Source organism: Bactrocera tryoni, chromosome 2, assembly GCF_016617805.1.
Source record: "Bactrocera tryoni isolate S06 chromosome 2, CSIRO_BtryS06_freeze2, whole genome shotgun sequence".
NCBI classification, from domain to species: Eukaryota; Metazoa; Arthropoda; class Insecta; order Diptera; family Tephritidae; genus Bactrocera; species Bactrocera tryoni.
In genome coordinates, this window is record NC_052500.1 from 17,856,214 (window position 1) to 17,869,617 (window position 13,404).

General features: G+C 31.2%; 1 protein-coding gene and 3 non-coding genes across 7 annotated transcripts in view; 3 read left to right on the plus strand and 1 right to left on the minus strand.

Annotated features, from left to right (window-relative positions):
* The first annotated feature begins 548 nt into the window (after window positions 1–548).
* Trnaq-cug lies at window positions 549–620 on the plus strand. The gene has a single exon. It is a non-coding gene; the product is annotated as a tRNA-Gln (tRNA).
* A 1,064-nt stretch (window positions 621–1,684) lies between these two features.
* Window positions 1,685–1,756, plus strand: Trnaq-cug. The gene has a single exon. It is a non-coding gene; the product is annotated as a tRNA-Gln (tRNA).
* Window positions 1,757–2,596: 840 nt separating this feature from the next.
* The window catches only part of LOC120767897 (apoptosis-resistant E3 ubiquitin protein ligase 1), a 39,045-nt gene continuing 28,237 nt past the window's right edge, over window positions 2,597–13,404 (plus strand). For 2 of the 4 annotated variants that reach the window (XM_040094234.1, XM_040094236.1), the window contains exon 1: window positions 2,597–3,511. In XM_040094234.1, coding sequence (XP_039950168.1) covers window positions 3,322–3,511 — 190 coding nt within the window. In that variant the 5' untranslated portion in view covers window positions 2,597–3,321. Of the gene's footprint in view, window positions 3,512–7,748; window positions 7,804–13,404 lie in introns of those variants that run through there. The other 2 variants (XM_040094238.1, XM_040094237.1) reach the window with 2 other exon arrangements.
* Trnaq-cug lies at window positions 4,920–4,991 on the minus strand. Its single transcript has one exon. It is a non-coding gene; the product is annotated as a tRNA-Gln (tRNA).

Sequence of the window (13,404 nt, forward strand, 5' to 3'; positions counted from 1 at the left end):
AAAAATATACAATAGTTTCCTAAAAGGATATTGGGTTCTGATTATATAACTTTCGATTCTGGAATCGCCATTATTTTATTTCTCTGTCAAAAAAATTTCGTAATTTAGAGAATAAATTCTAATAATCACATTATTGAATCTGAAAGAGTGGTCGGTTATGGTGTATGGGTCGCTACAGTGAAGCTCGGACGAATCTAGCCAAGTTAGGTAGGATATTAAAACTTCGCACGACATCTAATTAATTGTACCTTCTGGCTTTATTAGACTCAAAAACTGATTGTAAGTGCTATTCTCTTAATAGTAGACCATAAATGTTCGTTGAAATTTAAATTTAAACCTTTAGTAGACTACTATTCAAATATATGTACCTGAACAGTGGCCTACCATTGCCTACCCGAAAGTCTTAAAGCCTCTACAAATTACTAAGTTCCTGAAGGTTGGTAATGATATTCTATCAGATTCTATTGAAATGTCTTTTCATTAAAAGTGTTTTCCAAACTATTTGATAACTAAATTTGGTAGAATCTAGCAATAGCAGGTGTTTGTAAGGTTCCATGGTGTAGTGGTTAGCACTCAGGACTCTGAATCCTGCGACCCGAGTTCAAATCTCGGTGGAACCTTGAAAATCGGAAGGAAATATTTTATTAAAAAATTCAACAAAATCTTCTACATTAAATTCATGAAAATTTAGTTAAGAGAGTTTCGAGTTGAGTTCTGTTAAATTACGAAATTTATCGGCCGTTTGGTGGAGCGGTGTCAAGCGGGCTGTTCCGCCGAGTTGGTGGAAGTACTTTAGGGCGCAAAAATTAAGCATTCACTATAAAATTGTTTACACGTTCTCACGTTCATCAGGAGTTTGTGCATCCGCACTGTAATTTATTTCTTTATGACCAAACATTTTCGAAATCCGAACAAAACTGTTGAATCTTCTAGGTATCGAATATGTGGACCCCAGTATCTATAGTTGACTTTTGACCAAAAATACAGGTCAATGCATGGGATATATAATTGAAATTCGGAGAGAATCTTTTCCTCACAATAGTAACTTTTTGTATCAAAATCGGGACAATACTTCCATTTGCCCCCATTTATATAATATAACGATTTTCGAACTTCCAAGTGACTTTAAACTGCATATATCGGCCAAATATTTTAGTTATCTAAGTGAAAATGAGAGAGCGTGTTTTGCTCATAACAGTGTATCTTTGTGCCTAACATAGATAAAATTTAACGAAAATTTGACCTAGCTCCCCTATAACTAATATCAGGATTTTCAAACATCCGGCTGACTTTACTCCACAGGTCATTGTAGTATGTGAGGTACCTTAATGAATCCCAGGGAACATTTTTTTAGTATGTGGGATGATAATAGTTAATAAATAAAATCCGGTCGATACTACCTCAACTCCCATATACTACATATATGTAATAATTTTCGCTATTCTAAAAAAACCATATGCCGAATATGTCGGACAGTGTATAGGTTATATTGAGTAAATGTATATATAAATTTTCTCGAAACTTTATAACAGAATTAAATATTTTCTTACCATTTGCGTGCCTACGAAGTGATTTTTTTTTTTATTTTTAATGATTTGCATTTTTTTTTAATTAATAAGCAAACACATCTGCCATCTTATGAGCAAAAATTGCGCTTGGTATTTTGGCGTGTGACCTTTATCGAGGTTCCATGGTGTAGTGGTTAGCACTCAGGACTCTGAATCCTGCGACCCGAGTTCAAATCTCGGTGGAACCTTAGCTATAGCATTCAATATGATTTAAAGTTTTGTTTTTTATTTTATTTATTGCTCATACAATGAATACAAAAAGTAATAATGTTTTACTCTTAAGGTACTTGTTAGATGTAAATCGAAATTAAATAATTTCTTTGTAGCAACAAATTAGCAATTTTATGATAAATAAGTAATAATGTTGCCAGATTGCTTACATTTCATTTATAAGCAAGAACGTAAACAATGTAATTAACACGTGAATTGCGGTTTGGGTCTTGGCTAAGTGCTGACAGTGTTGTTAACACTGCTTGTTGGTGAGTGTAGTGCGGAAATGCAGCCGCATTTGTTTATTGCATATATTTTAAGAAAATGCATTTTATTGTTTTTGTTTAATTTACTATATTAAAATTTTTTATATTATTAATTTTATATTTCTCTATAAATATTTTTGGAAAAAGAATTGCCTTAAACTAAAAATAATGAAATTTATTATTTTTCGTTAATTTGTAATCAGTTTTTTAATTAATTGTATTTGTTTTTAATTTATTTTTTATATTTTTCCATATTAACTTTCAATATAAATAAACACAGTGTTCAGGCCGCAGGCAATTTCAATTTTAGAGCAACACTGTTTGTGCTAAAAATAAACTATCAAAGCTTTTATCAGTATTTCCATAAAAATTTACTTTTATTTCAATAATTTTCATTCATTTTAAACGCCATTCTTTTACTTTATGATAATAATATTATTTATTAACACCAAAGTAATCCCGTTCAAAGTTTATGCTGATAACATAATTAATTTGTCAATAAAAACTCTTGTTTTGGTGTTTGACTCATTTAAAAGCAACAACAAAAATTCGAGCAGCCAAAAGTTAATAACTTGACAGCCAGCTCACGTTGACGTTTGACTTGTGATTTCTCAGCTGCGCTCTTTTTTCTTCTCCACAAACCGCACATGCTAATGGATATTTTGCTTTTGTTTTGATTCGAGCTGTAAACGCTTCCCGTTCATCAACATCCATACTCCTCATGTGCTAAAACAATGTTGACCGAAAGTAAGCGCTCACCCACCCACTCAGTACTAATGTGTAGAGCGGAAAGTCAGCAAGAACAGCAAGAGCAGACGAGAGGTGTATGTGACAGGCAAAAAGTAAATTAAGCATTCACTTCCCCGATTTCAGTGGCCTCTGTGAGTTGTGCGTGAGTGAATTATTTCGCTGGCTTTGCCAGTGAATTCGCAAGTGCAATTGATAAAAGAAAGAAGCAAAAATTCTACATATGCAAATTATATATATTACTTTTGACGTTTTCATAGATAAACCTATAATTATATCTAAAAATATACGCTGCACAGCTGGAGCAATAACGGCGAGAATTGCATGCGTGGGTATGTGAGCGCGACTGTGTCGAGTATACGAGAGTCCGTTGCTCACTCACTTCTGTTGCATTAAAATTTAATTGCTGTGCACTATCAGGTGCAAAGTACCAACGCATATGTGATTTGCAAATAATTGTGTATTATTTATTAAAACGTGGTGTTGTTGTGTGGTTGGCAGTGGTCTTTCCTGCAGTCATATTCACAGTTATGTCAAAACGTTTGATGAAGTTACTTGTGGCCCTTGTCCTTACATTGATGTTCACCGTTTCGCTGCTGAAATTAGTGCTATTGTTGTGGAGCACCTATCCGACATGGTTATATGCCGAGCCCAACACGGTGGATGAATGGCTGGAGCAACAGCAGTTGTCGCAGTACAAGCAACTTTTCCGGGACAAAGGTAAGTTGCTAGTGGTATGTGTAGGAGGGTGTGTGTGCGTGTGTGTGTGGAAACGGAACTGCATATTGTTTTGTTTATTGTTCGCCTTATACCGCGCTTTTCCCCTCACCATATTTTCTGTTCTATTTTGCTTTGCAAATTTGTTTTCATTTACTTTAGACAATTTTCGCGTTTACTTTATTTCGTGTACGCGAATGCAATTGAGCGCCGATTGTTTTATGTTCTCTGGCTGAGCACCGAATTCCAACGCGCTCTCAATCAAACTCAGTTGGCGGTGTTGCCATATTGTTTGATACTGAATTTTTAGTGAAACTTTTCTATACTACTAGTATTTTATACACTGTGTAGAAATTGTTATTTTGAGTATATGGTGGAAGAAAACAATGAATTTGATTTATTGAAAGTTAAATAATATATTATAAAAACGTATATTTTATTAATTTATTCCAATTTCATCAACTTTTTTAAAATTTAAAATAAATTAATCTCTGATTTTAAATTAGAGTCGCCGATATAATTTATTTTGAAATAAAAAAAATTATGTTGAACCATCTAAGCCCTAAAACCTTATACACCCCTCCAAAATAATTATTATTTAATAAGACATATTAACACTAGGGGAAGTGCGAAATATTACCTTTCAGCAGATATTTTTTTAAATTTATTAAATGTACCGTTTTATTTGACATAACATTTGGTCCTATACTACTCCTACTTTGAAAACCTTTTTGAACCCACAGAAATACACCATAAAATTAAATAACTGATGCCTTTGAAATCGATGAAAAAATTGAGAATAATATTCCAACATCCTATGGTATGATACAATGTGATCGATAGCACTGAAGATATACGACTGCAACGACATCTAATGACAAAATACGAAAAGACTTTTTCGACTACCCAATATTTTGCTTATATAAACATATTCAACGGATTTTAAGAATTAGTCATGAGAGCAATAAAAAATGAGTAATTTTGTTTTACTAATCAATATGTTTTATGACATATGATTTTTAATTGAAACCCTTGCTGGTTTTTCTTTAAGTTTGTGTATGTAGTAATAACATCCACCCATACTCAATTTTCAAAATTCATTTTCTACTAATTCTGCTTTCATTAACGGCATTAGCACACGCATGATTAATTGAATTTAAATTAGGCACTCCCAAAAATTGTCTCTTACATCCGAAACTATGAAGTCATGCAGATAGTATGAAGAGACAATGATATAGTATATTACATACATACATAGTTCTAAAATAGGAGTCTATTTCATAGCCAACGAATACCTATATAATTATTGAAATCTAAAAATATTCAGAATTTTTTTTACAAATTGAAATTTTTAATAAAATTTAACAAAACAAAAAAATTAACAAAAAAATTATAAAAAAAAAATTTCCTTAGGTTCCACCGAGATTTGAACTCGGATCGCAGGATTCAGAGTCCTGAGTGCTAACCATTACACCATGGAACCACATATTTACCGTTAGCATAAGTTGTCATTTGCCAACAAGCGAATGAATGAAAATTTGTGAATGAAAAACAAGTGAAGCGTGTTGCCACATCACTTATAACTGTTATTATTGTGAAATAAATATTTTAATAGTATTTGAAAATATGCAGAAAAAAAGGAACTAAATATTTAAAAAAAATTGACAAATTATTTGGAATAGTTAATGCGTCATTGAACTTTAATGAAGTTTTCCTAAAAAAAAAATTCTACAAATTAATTTTTTTTTTTATTTTTATTTTAGTTTTTTTTTTAATTCGAAATTTGTAAGTTAATTTTTTTCCTATTAAAAAAAATTTCAAAATTTAGTTTTTATTTTTACTGCTTACTTTTTAATAAAAATAAGGCAGAACAAACTTGAACGAAATTTTGATGGACAAATATTTGTTATAATATTTACAGCTGATTTCTTAAAAAATTTAAATGAAAAAAAAATAAAAAAATTTTTTAAATCATTTATTTTTTTACAAATTTTAAGTAAAAATTTTTTTAAATGAAAAAAAATTGTACAAAAAAATTTAAATCAAAATTGTAAATTGAAATTTTTAAATACAATTTTTTTAATAAATACATTTTATTTAAAATAATATAAATCTAGAATAATTATTCTGACTTTTTCACTCAAATTGTTTTGCACATCTAAGCGACTGGCTGCTTGAGTACCTCACCTCTCAATACAACAAACAGCACTTCATTATTATTCTCGATACACTATTGCCATGCTTTTCTTTTTTTTTTTGTTTTCTTAACTTTGCTCCTTAATGAACTTTATTTTCATTTATTTGTGTTTCTTTAAGATGCACAGCACAAACAAACTCCCATATTGCATAAATTAAATAAGTAACAGTCGCCCAGCATTATTAGCAGCGTCTTCGGTATCCATTTACACGCGAAGCGACTCTTCGCTAATTACGCGTACGTCAGACACACAGAAGAGTGGCGAAAATCTCAAACTTCCACAATTAATCAACTAACGGCTGATGAAAATGCAAATTTAATGAGCTTTAACATCAGCCCGCGTTATTCGAGTGGCTGGCTTAAGGCAATGCAATAAAAAGCTTTTTATGTTCGTAAAATTTCGATGATGACCCAGTGAGAAATGTGAGTTGTAGACAGATTGCAGACGTTAAAAGAATTTTTAGGAAACGTCGGACACCCTATACAATATGTGTATATGTATATAAATGATCTAAACAAGGACAAGACAAAATATCTCCCGTCATCAAACAAACAGTCGTCGCACTCGCGACTTAGCTCTCACGTCAATATTGATAACTTCGAAGTCGTCGATAATTTCGTCTATCTTGGAACCAGCATTAACACCAACAACAACGCCAGACTTCAAATCAAACGAAGAATATCACTTGGTGTTACTTCAGACTGAGTAGGCAATTGAGAAGTAAAGTTACCTCTCGACGAACAAAGACCAAAGTCTACACGTTACTCATCATCTCGAGAATGGTTCTGCGGAAGGTTTATGGTCCTTTGCGCATTGGCAACGGCAAATACCGCAGTCAATGGAACGATGAGCTGTATGAGTTATACGACGACATTGTCATAATTCAACGAATTAAAAGACAGCAACTACACTGGCTAGGTAATGTCGTACGAATGAATGGAAGTGATGCAGCTCTGTGAATATTCGAAGCAGTAAACGCCGAAGAGGAGCTCCTTTGGAAAGACTAAATAGAAGAGGACCTGGATACACTTGGAATCTCCAATTGGCGCTAAACAGCGAAAAGGGAGAACGACTTGTGCACTGTTGAAAACTCGGCTATAACCGCGTAAGCGCTGTCTACGTCAATAAAAAAGAAGAAGATTACTGGTGATGAAAAGTGGGTGGTGAAATACATGAAAAGTCGTGGTCGAATCGCGGTGTGCCGGTGTAAACGGTGGCTAGGCCAAGATTAACGTCACAAAGGTTTTACTGTGTGATTGGAGGGTTGGCAGGAAATCGTCCACAATGAGCTACTCAACTACGAAAATATTTTTTCTCTGAATAACCACCAACGTCTGGGCGACGGGGCCAGCTTTGGGCAATAGAAAATAAATACTATATTCCATTAGAAAAACGCCAGGTTTCACACGTCGATAAGGATTCGCCAGAGGTTGCGGAGCTTGGTTCAGATAATCTTATGCATCCACCTTGCAATTTGGACTTGGTACAAGTGACAACTATAGGTGGACTCCTGCCTACGGCGGATAATTTTTCTGTTGAAAAATGCGCTTCAAGAAAAGCTTTTGAAAATATCGACTGTCACATGAGTGTGGCATTATGATATTATCTTCAAAAAGTCAACAAGTTATCGAACTAAGCGACACCTAATTAGGGAAATTCTAACAATGCTAAATAAAACCTCCAATTCAAAACAAAAATAAAGCATCTATTTTTACTAGACCTAGTATTTATATCCTCCTAATGGAACCCTTTGAAAGAGCACTGCATGATTGTGAACTCATTACTACTGCTTTCATATACAATAGATTACACCATAATTGAAGTCAGCGCGCGCCAAATAGTATAAGTATTTTTAAATGAATTTCCATATTTATAAACAAAAAACTTAACTCCAAAAAAGCTCACTTTTGACATTTGACACTCTCAAATTGGCCAGTTAGTGCTTTCTCTCACTCTCTCCATAGACGTTGTTATCCTTAGTGTAACTTTTGCTGAGCGCATATAAAATCAATGGCCAAAGTCCTTTGGAGCTCAGTTGTAATTTTTCTTTCGTGGCGCGTTGTTCGTTTCGCCGTTCCTTCGATACCTTGTGTGTTTGTACGTTGACTTGTGTTACTTTGTTGTACATATACACTTATAAATACATAGCTATATATTGCTCAATTGTTTTAAACACATAAATTTGTGTGAATATGTTTATTTTTACGAAAATATTTAATGGAATTTGATACAAAATAATAATGTGGAGTTGTTCGTTAGTGCTGCAGTTGTTGTTGTTCTAAAATAAATGTAACGAAACTGTGTTTATTTTCACAAAACAGTGCTGCGAAACCATGTGTGTGCTTAATTTAACCTATTTACGGGCATTTGTATGTATTTATATACTATATGTAAATAGTACTATATACATGCATGTATGTATATAAATACATGCTGCCAAAGGGTTTTTTGTTATATTTATTGCTTTCCTTGAGACTTGACATTTGTCTGGTGGGCCTATAATGAATTTATTATGGCCAGTGAAAATTCGCAGCCGTGTGTGCCAAAGTTTATAAAACATGAAATACATATACTCGTATATGCAATATTTTCTTCTAACTTGAAAATTTGGATTTTATTTGAAATTACTCCATTATGTGACATTTATGGATAGGAGTGTTATAAATTTCGCATAATTATTGATATTTTTTATTATTTTTAAAGAAGAAATATTTATGCTGCTATTAAATTCATTGAAATCACTTTTAAATTTTAGCTATTTATTTAATATTACGAATATCGTATCTACTTTATTACTTGCTCAATCATAGTGTTATTTATATAAATATATTTTCATCTCTTTTTATTTTAAATTTCAATATCAATTTAAATATTTTTTACTTATTTATTCAATATTGTATTTTTTGTTTACTTCTTTGATTCTTTTTATTTTCTTTTATATTATATCTTTTATAATCTTGAGCTCGATCGATTTAATTCTGTAAATGTATTTAACAAAGGAAAGACATTTTTAAAACATTTTGAAACTTTTAATATATTATTGTATTTAATATTTGTTTTCTTAAAATGATTGCTTTTTCTAATCTTTATTAATTAATTTATTTTTTTAATTATCTTTTTATTTGCAATGTTATAATAATTTAATTTAATATTTTTTTTTCAATATTGTCTAATTACTTTTTTCTTAATTTATTTTAAATTTCATAGTTTAATATTTTGTTTAATTTAATATTTTTAATATTCAACAATTTTTAATTAATAATTTTTAATAACTTAACAATAATTTTTTTATTAATAATTTTAAATTATTAATAATTTTAAAATTTATTTCCTTTTTAACATTTTGTTTAATTTAATTTTTTTTTTTTGATTTGTTTATAATTTTATTTCAAATTAATTTTCTAATTATTGATTTTATTTTTTTATTATTATTAATGATTTAAAAATTAATTTATTTTTTATATTTTGTTTAATTCAATATTTTTTTAATATTCAATAATTTTTAATTAATAGTGTTTATACTAATTTCCCATTAATTTTCTTAATAATGATTTAATTGGTTTATTTTTTTCTTTGTTACTTTATTACTTTATAGCACATTGAATTTTTATTAATAATTTTAAAAGTTATTTATTTTTTAAATATTTTGTTCAATTGAATATTTTTTTAATTTTTAATTTGTTTATTAGTTTATTTCAAATAATTTTAGTATTAAAGATTTGATAATTTATTGCATTTTTTTAATATTTTTTTTACTCAATTTTCTTTATTTTTATTTTTTTTATTTATTTTATTACACAATCGTTTTTTTAACGTTTACAATTTTTTGTTTTTTATTTTAATTTAATATTTTTTAATTTTTATTAATATTTAGCAATTTCTAATTCATATTTTTTTAATTATTCCACATTATTTTTCTTATTAATGATTTTCAATTTATTTGTTATTTATTTTATTTCAAAATATTGGTTTATTAATAATTACAATAACAAAATTATTAACGCAAAAAGCAATTCAATTTTAAATAAAGTTAAAGTAAACATAAATAGTTTAGTTAAAATTAATATATATTTATATTAATATTTAACTTTACATTCATTTTTATTTATATTATTTTTTATTATATTTCAACAATTTTCAACTGCTTGATATTAATTTTTTTATTCAACGTTTTTTTTAAATATTTTTATTGTCATATATTTTAATTTAATTTCATATTTAACTTTTATTCTAATATAAACATTTTTATTTTCATACATATTTTTTCTTTGCACATTAACATTAGTTTTCAAGAAAAGAAGAATAACCAAAAAAATTAGTAAGATTATATAAAGAAAATAATTTTTTCAATTAAATAAAAATCTATATATTTTATAGTATAAATTTACCATATTCCAACAATTTGTAATTAATTTACATCAATTCATATAAAAACAAAATTTTATAATTTTCAACCACTTTAATTAAAATGCATTAAAAACACCCGCTTTTGTGGCAAGCAATGAATAATGAACACGTGTGCAGGCTACCATGCGTATAAGTAACCTTTGCGCTGACACGCACGCACTCATACATACAAAAATAAAATACATGAATGTAGAATACCTGTGTGCGCCATTGTTGGTACACACATGTGCGTGTGCGCTTGTGCGCTTGGCAAATGATGCGTGCTACCAATCGACGCTTGAAATGCTGATATGAGTAGTTCACTTCACTCACTTTTCACAATTGATCCTTTTAAAAATTAATTTTCCATATCGCTGCTCACGCATTAATCCATTCGCCCCCGCCGACGAGTGTGTGAGTGTGACAACTTGAGTGTGACAACTTGGCGCACAGCGCTGGCTCATATGGGAGCGCTTAGAATGTGTGGATTTGCCAAAACGAGAAAAAATAAAGCATCACAACCGTAGCATACTTGTAGGCACGCACACACAAATACATAAAAAATATGGAACGGCATTTACGCATCAGTGACGGCGCTGTTTTTGTTATGAATTGAAAATTAACAAAGAATATCACACGACATGTGTTGGAAAATTACAGTTACTTGCGTTGTGTGTGTGTGTGTGCATGCTTTTTGGCGTCAACCACAAGATAATAACTGTAGCTAATATGGTTTGGTTTGCGTATACGAGTATGCGTATGTATTATAATAATTTGTGTGAAAGCTCAAATCGCATTTTAGCGATTAAAAGCACTAAACTGTGAAAGTACCAATTAATTTTTAGTGGCTTTCCAATTTTTATTTGCGCTTTCCCTCATTCCTATTCATTTTTGCTGTAGCATCAAGTGTCCTTATAAAGTTGACCTCATTTCGTTGGATACTAGGACACAGCTCTTGCTTGCAGTGGTTCAACCCAGATTTTCGGGACGTGCTATTGACATAGCATGTACATACATATATGTGTATGTAGTTAACACATAAGAGTTTATATACACATATGTTATGTACATATATACAAACATGTATAGAAATGCAGAAATAACTGCTTTATAAATATCTGTGTGCTTTTTAGAAGAATAACAGTGATAGAAAGTTGATTTATATTTTTTAAAGTATAATAACAGTTGCAAACCGGATATTAAGTATTCATATGAACAGCTACAAACCGGGTATTCGAATAATCGGTCTTCGAATTCGAATAATTATAAGAGCCCTACTATAAAGTATATACATACATATATATACATATATAAAAGGTGATCCATTTCCAGGTCCCCTATTTATGTAAAGAAAAAACACAAAAACGTCTAATTTGATGGAATTTTTTTATTATCATTCGAAAGAACATTCTGTGGCATTTTTTTTTTGAAGATTACCTTTTTCAAATGTTTGCCGTGACTTTGTCTCAGATGGTCCATCCGTTAAGTCCAATTTTCGATAACTCGTCCGAGCATTTCGACTGGTAGCTGGCTTGAATCGAAGCAAGATTGTCCGCATAGACTTCAGACTTTACATATTTCCACAGGAAAAAGTCTATCAGTGTGATATCTCACGATCTTGGTGGCCAATCGACCGCCCCAAAACGTGAAATTATCTACTCACCGAAGTGTTCTCTCAATAAATCTATTGAATGATGCGATGTGTGGGAAGTGGCGGCATCTTGTTGAAACCAAATACCGACGAGATCACGACCTGCAATTTCAGTCATCAAATAGTCGTTTGTCATGGCGCGTTAACGGACGCCATTGACGTTTACATTCTCACCGACATCATTTTTGAAGAAATACCACACCAAACCGTTGTTTTTTCTTGATAAAATAGCAGGTCTTTAATCTCTTCAGATTGCTTTTCGTCCCAATCGCTGAAATTTTGCTTGGTTTGTATACCGATTGAGCCAGAAATCGGCCTCATCGCTTAACTGTTGTTTAGCTTGAAAACGTCGGATCTTCTTGGAACTTTTCAAGAGCCTATAGAGCGAAGCGATACCGCTTGGGAAGGCCGAGCGGCTTCAGTTCTTGCACAAGCTGTATTTTTTATGCTTTCAATATAAGATCCTCAGTCCGAGTTGTTGCGAACGGCGCTGAATCGGCTCTCGACGGTCTTCGCATACACTCTCAGCTACGGCTGCTATATTTTCTTCACTGCATGGTGGACGGGGTCTGTTCGGTTAATATTCCTCCCAATAATGAATGCAGGGTCTTAAGATGGGTGATGGTGTTGCGAATAGTACGCCCAGTAGGCCGATTATAATGACCATTAGTTGAGCAAAACGCGCGAAAAACATAATTTACAGAACGAGAATTTTTCTAATAATGTTGAAGTATTTGTAAACGTTGTTCAGGTGTCAGTCTTTTCATGATGAAACCCCAAAAAATACTGAATAAAAATAATATGACAGCTTGACACGATTTGTCAAAAAAAGACTATTGAAAGAAGTACCTCAACGGGTGATCCTGTTAATTGATTAGCGCCTGTCTGTCTGTCTTTATATACTCAAACTAGTCTCTCAGGTTTTTGAGATTTTTACCAGTAATTTTTTATTTTTTCCACCAATATCGGAATACTAAAGCCTACAGGTGTCATACAAACAAAACGATTGGAATCAAGAACTTGTATGGAAAATTTTTTCATTTGACAGCTAACGTACAAACTGAACAATCGGAATTAAGTGCTTGAATGTAACACTCTTTCAATTGTAAAAGTATCTTCTTGAAACTTGGCATATATGATCCAAGCATTGCTAAAATTTCCCAATTATTTTATATATGTATATTGTTCAGATTGAACCACTATACTTAAATAATCAGAATGAAGATCTTTTTGACCCATTTTTTGCTTCACAAAATGTACCTTTGAGGGGTATTATAACAAAGCTTTTATTCCTGTTTTCATTATTTCTGACAACTCTGCTAAATAATAGAAAGAAAATTACTAAAAATTGCAACATTTCATAACACACTTGGCAACCCTACACAAAATTAATAGAACGAAACGCAAATTGCAAATTCATAATTTTTCAATCCTTGAACACATTTGCACTGCAACATTTTAAGACGTGCTTACTATGAGAAAAAAAATGCCAATTGCTAATAACCAATGCATTACCGTTAGTGGCATGTTAGCTGCACGTAGACAGCATATTGCCACTTAGTTCTCATTATTCTTGCAAACACTGTGATTTTTATCGCTTGCTGTGCAGTTGCTGAAGAAAGTTTTGCTTTTTGCTGCAATTTCCGGAACTGTTGCTGCAT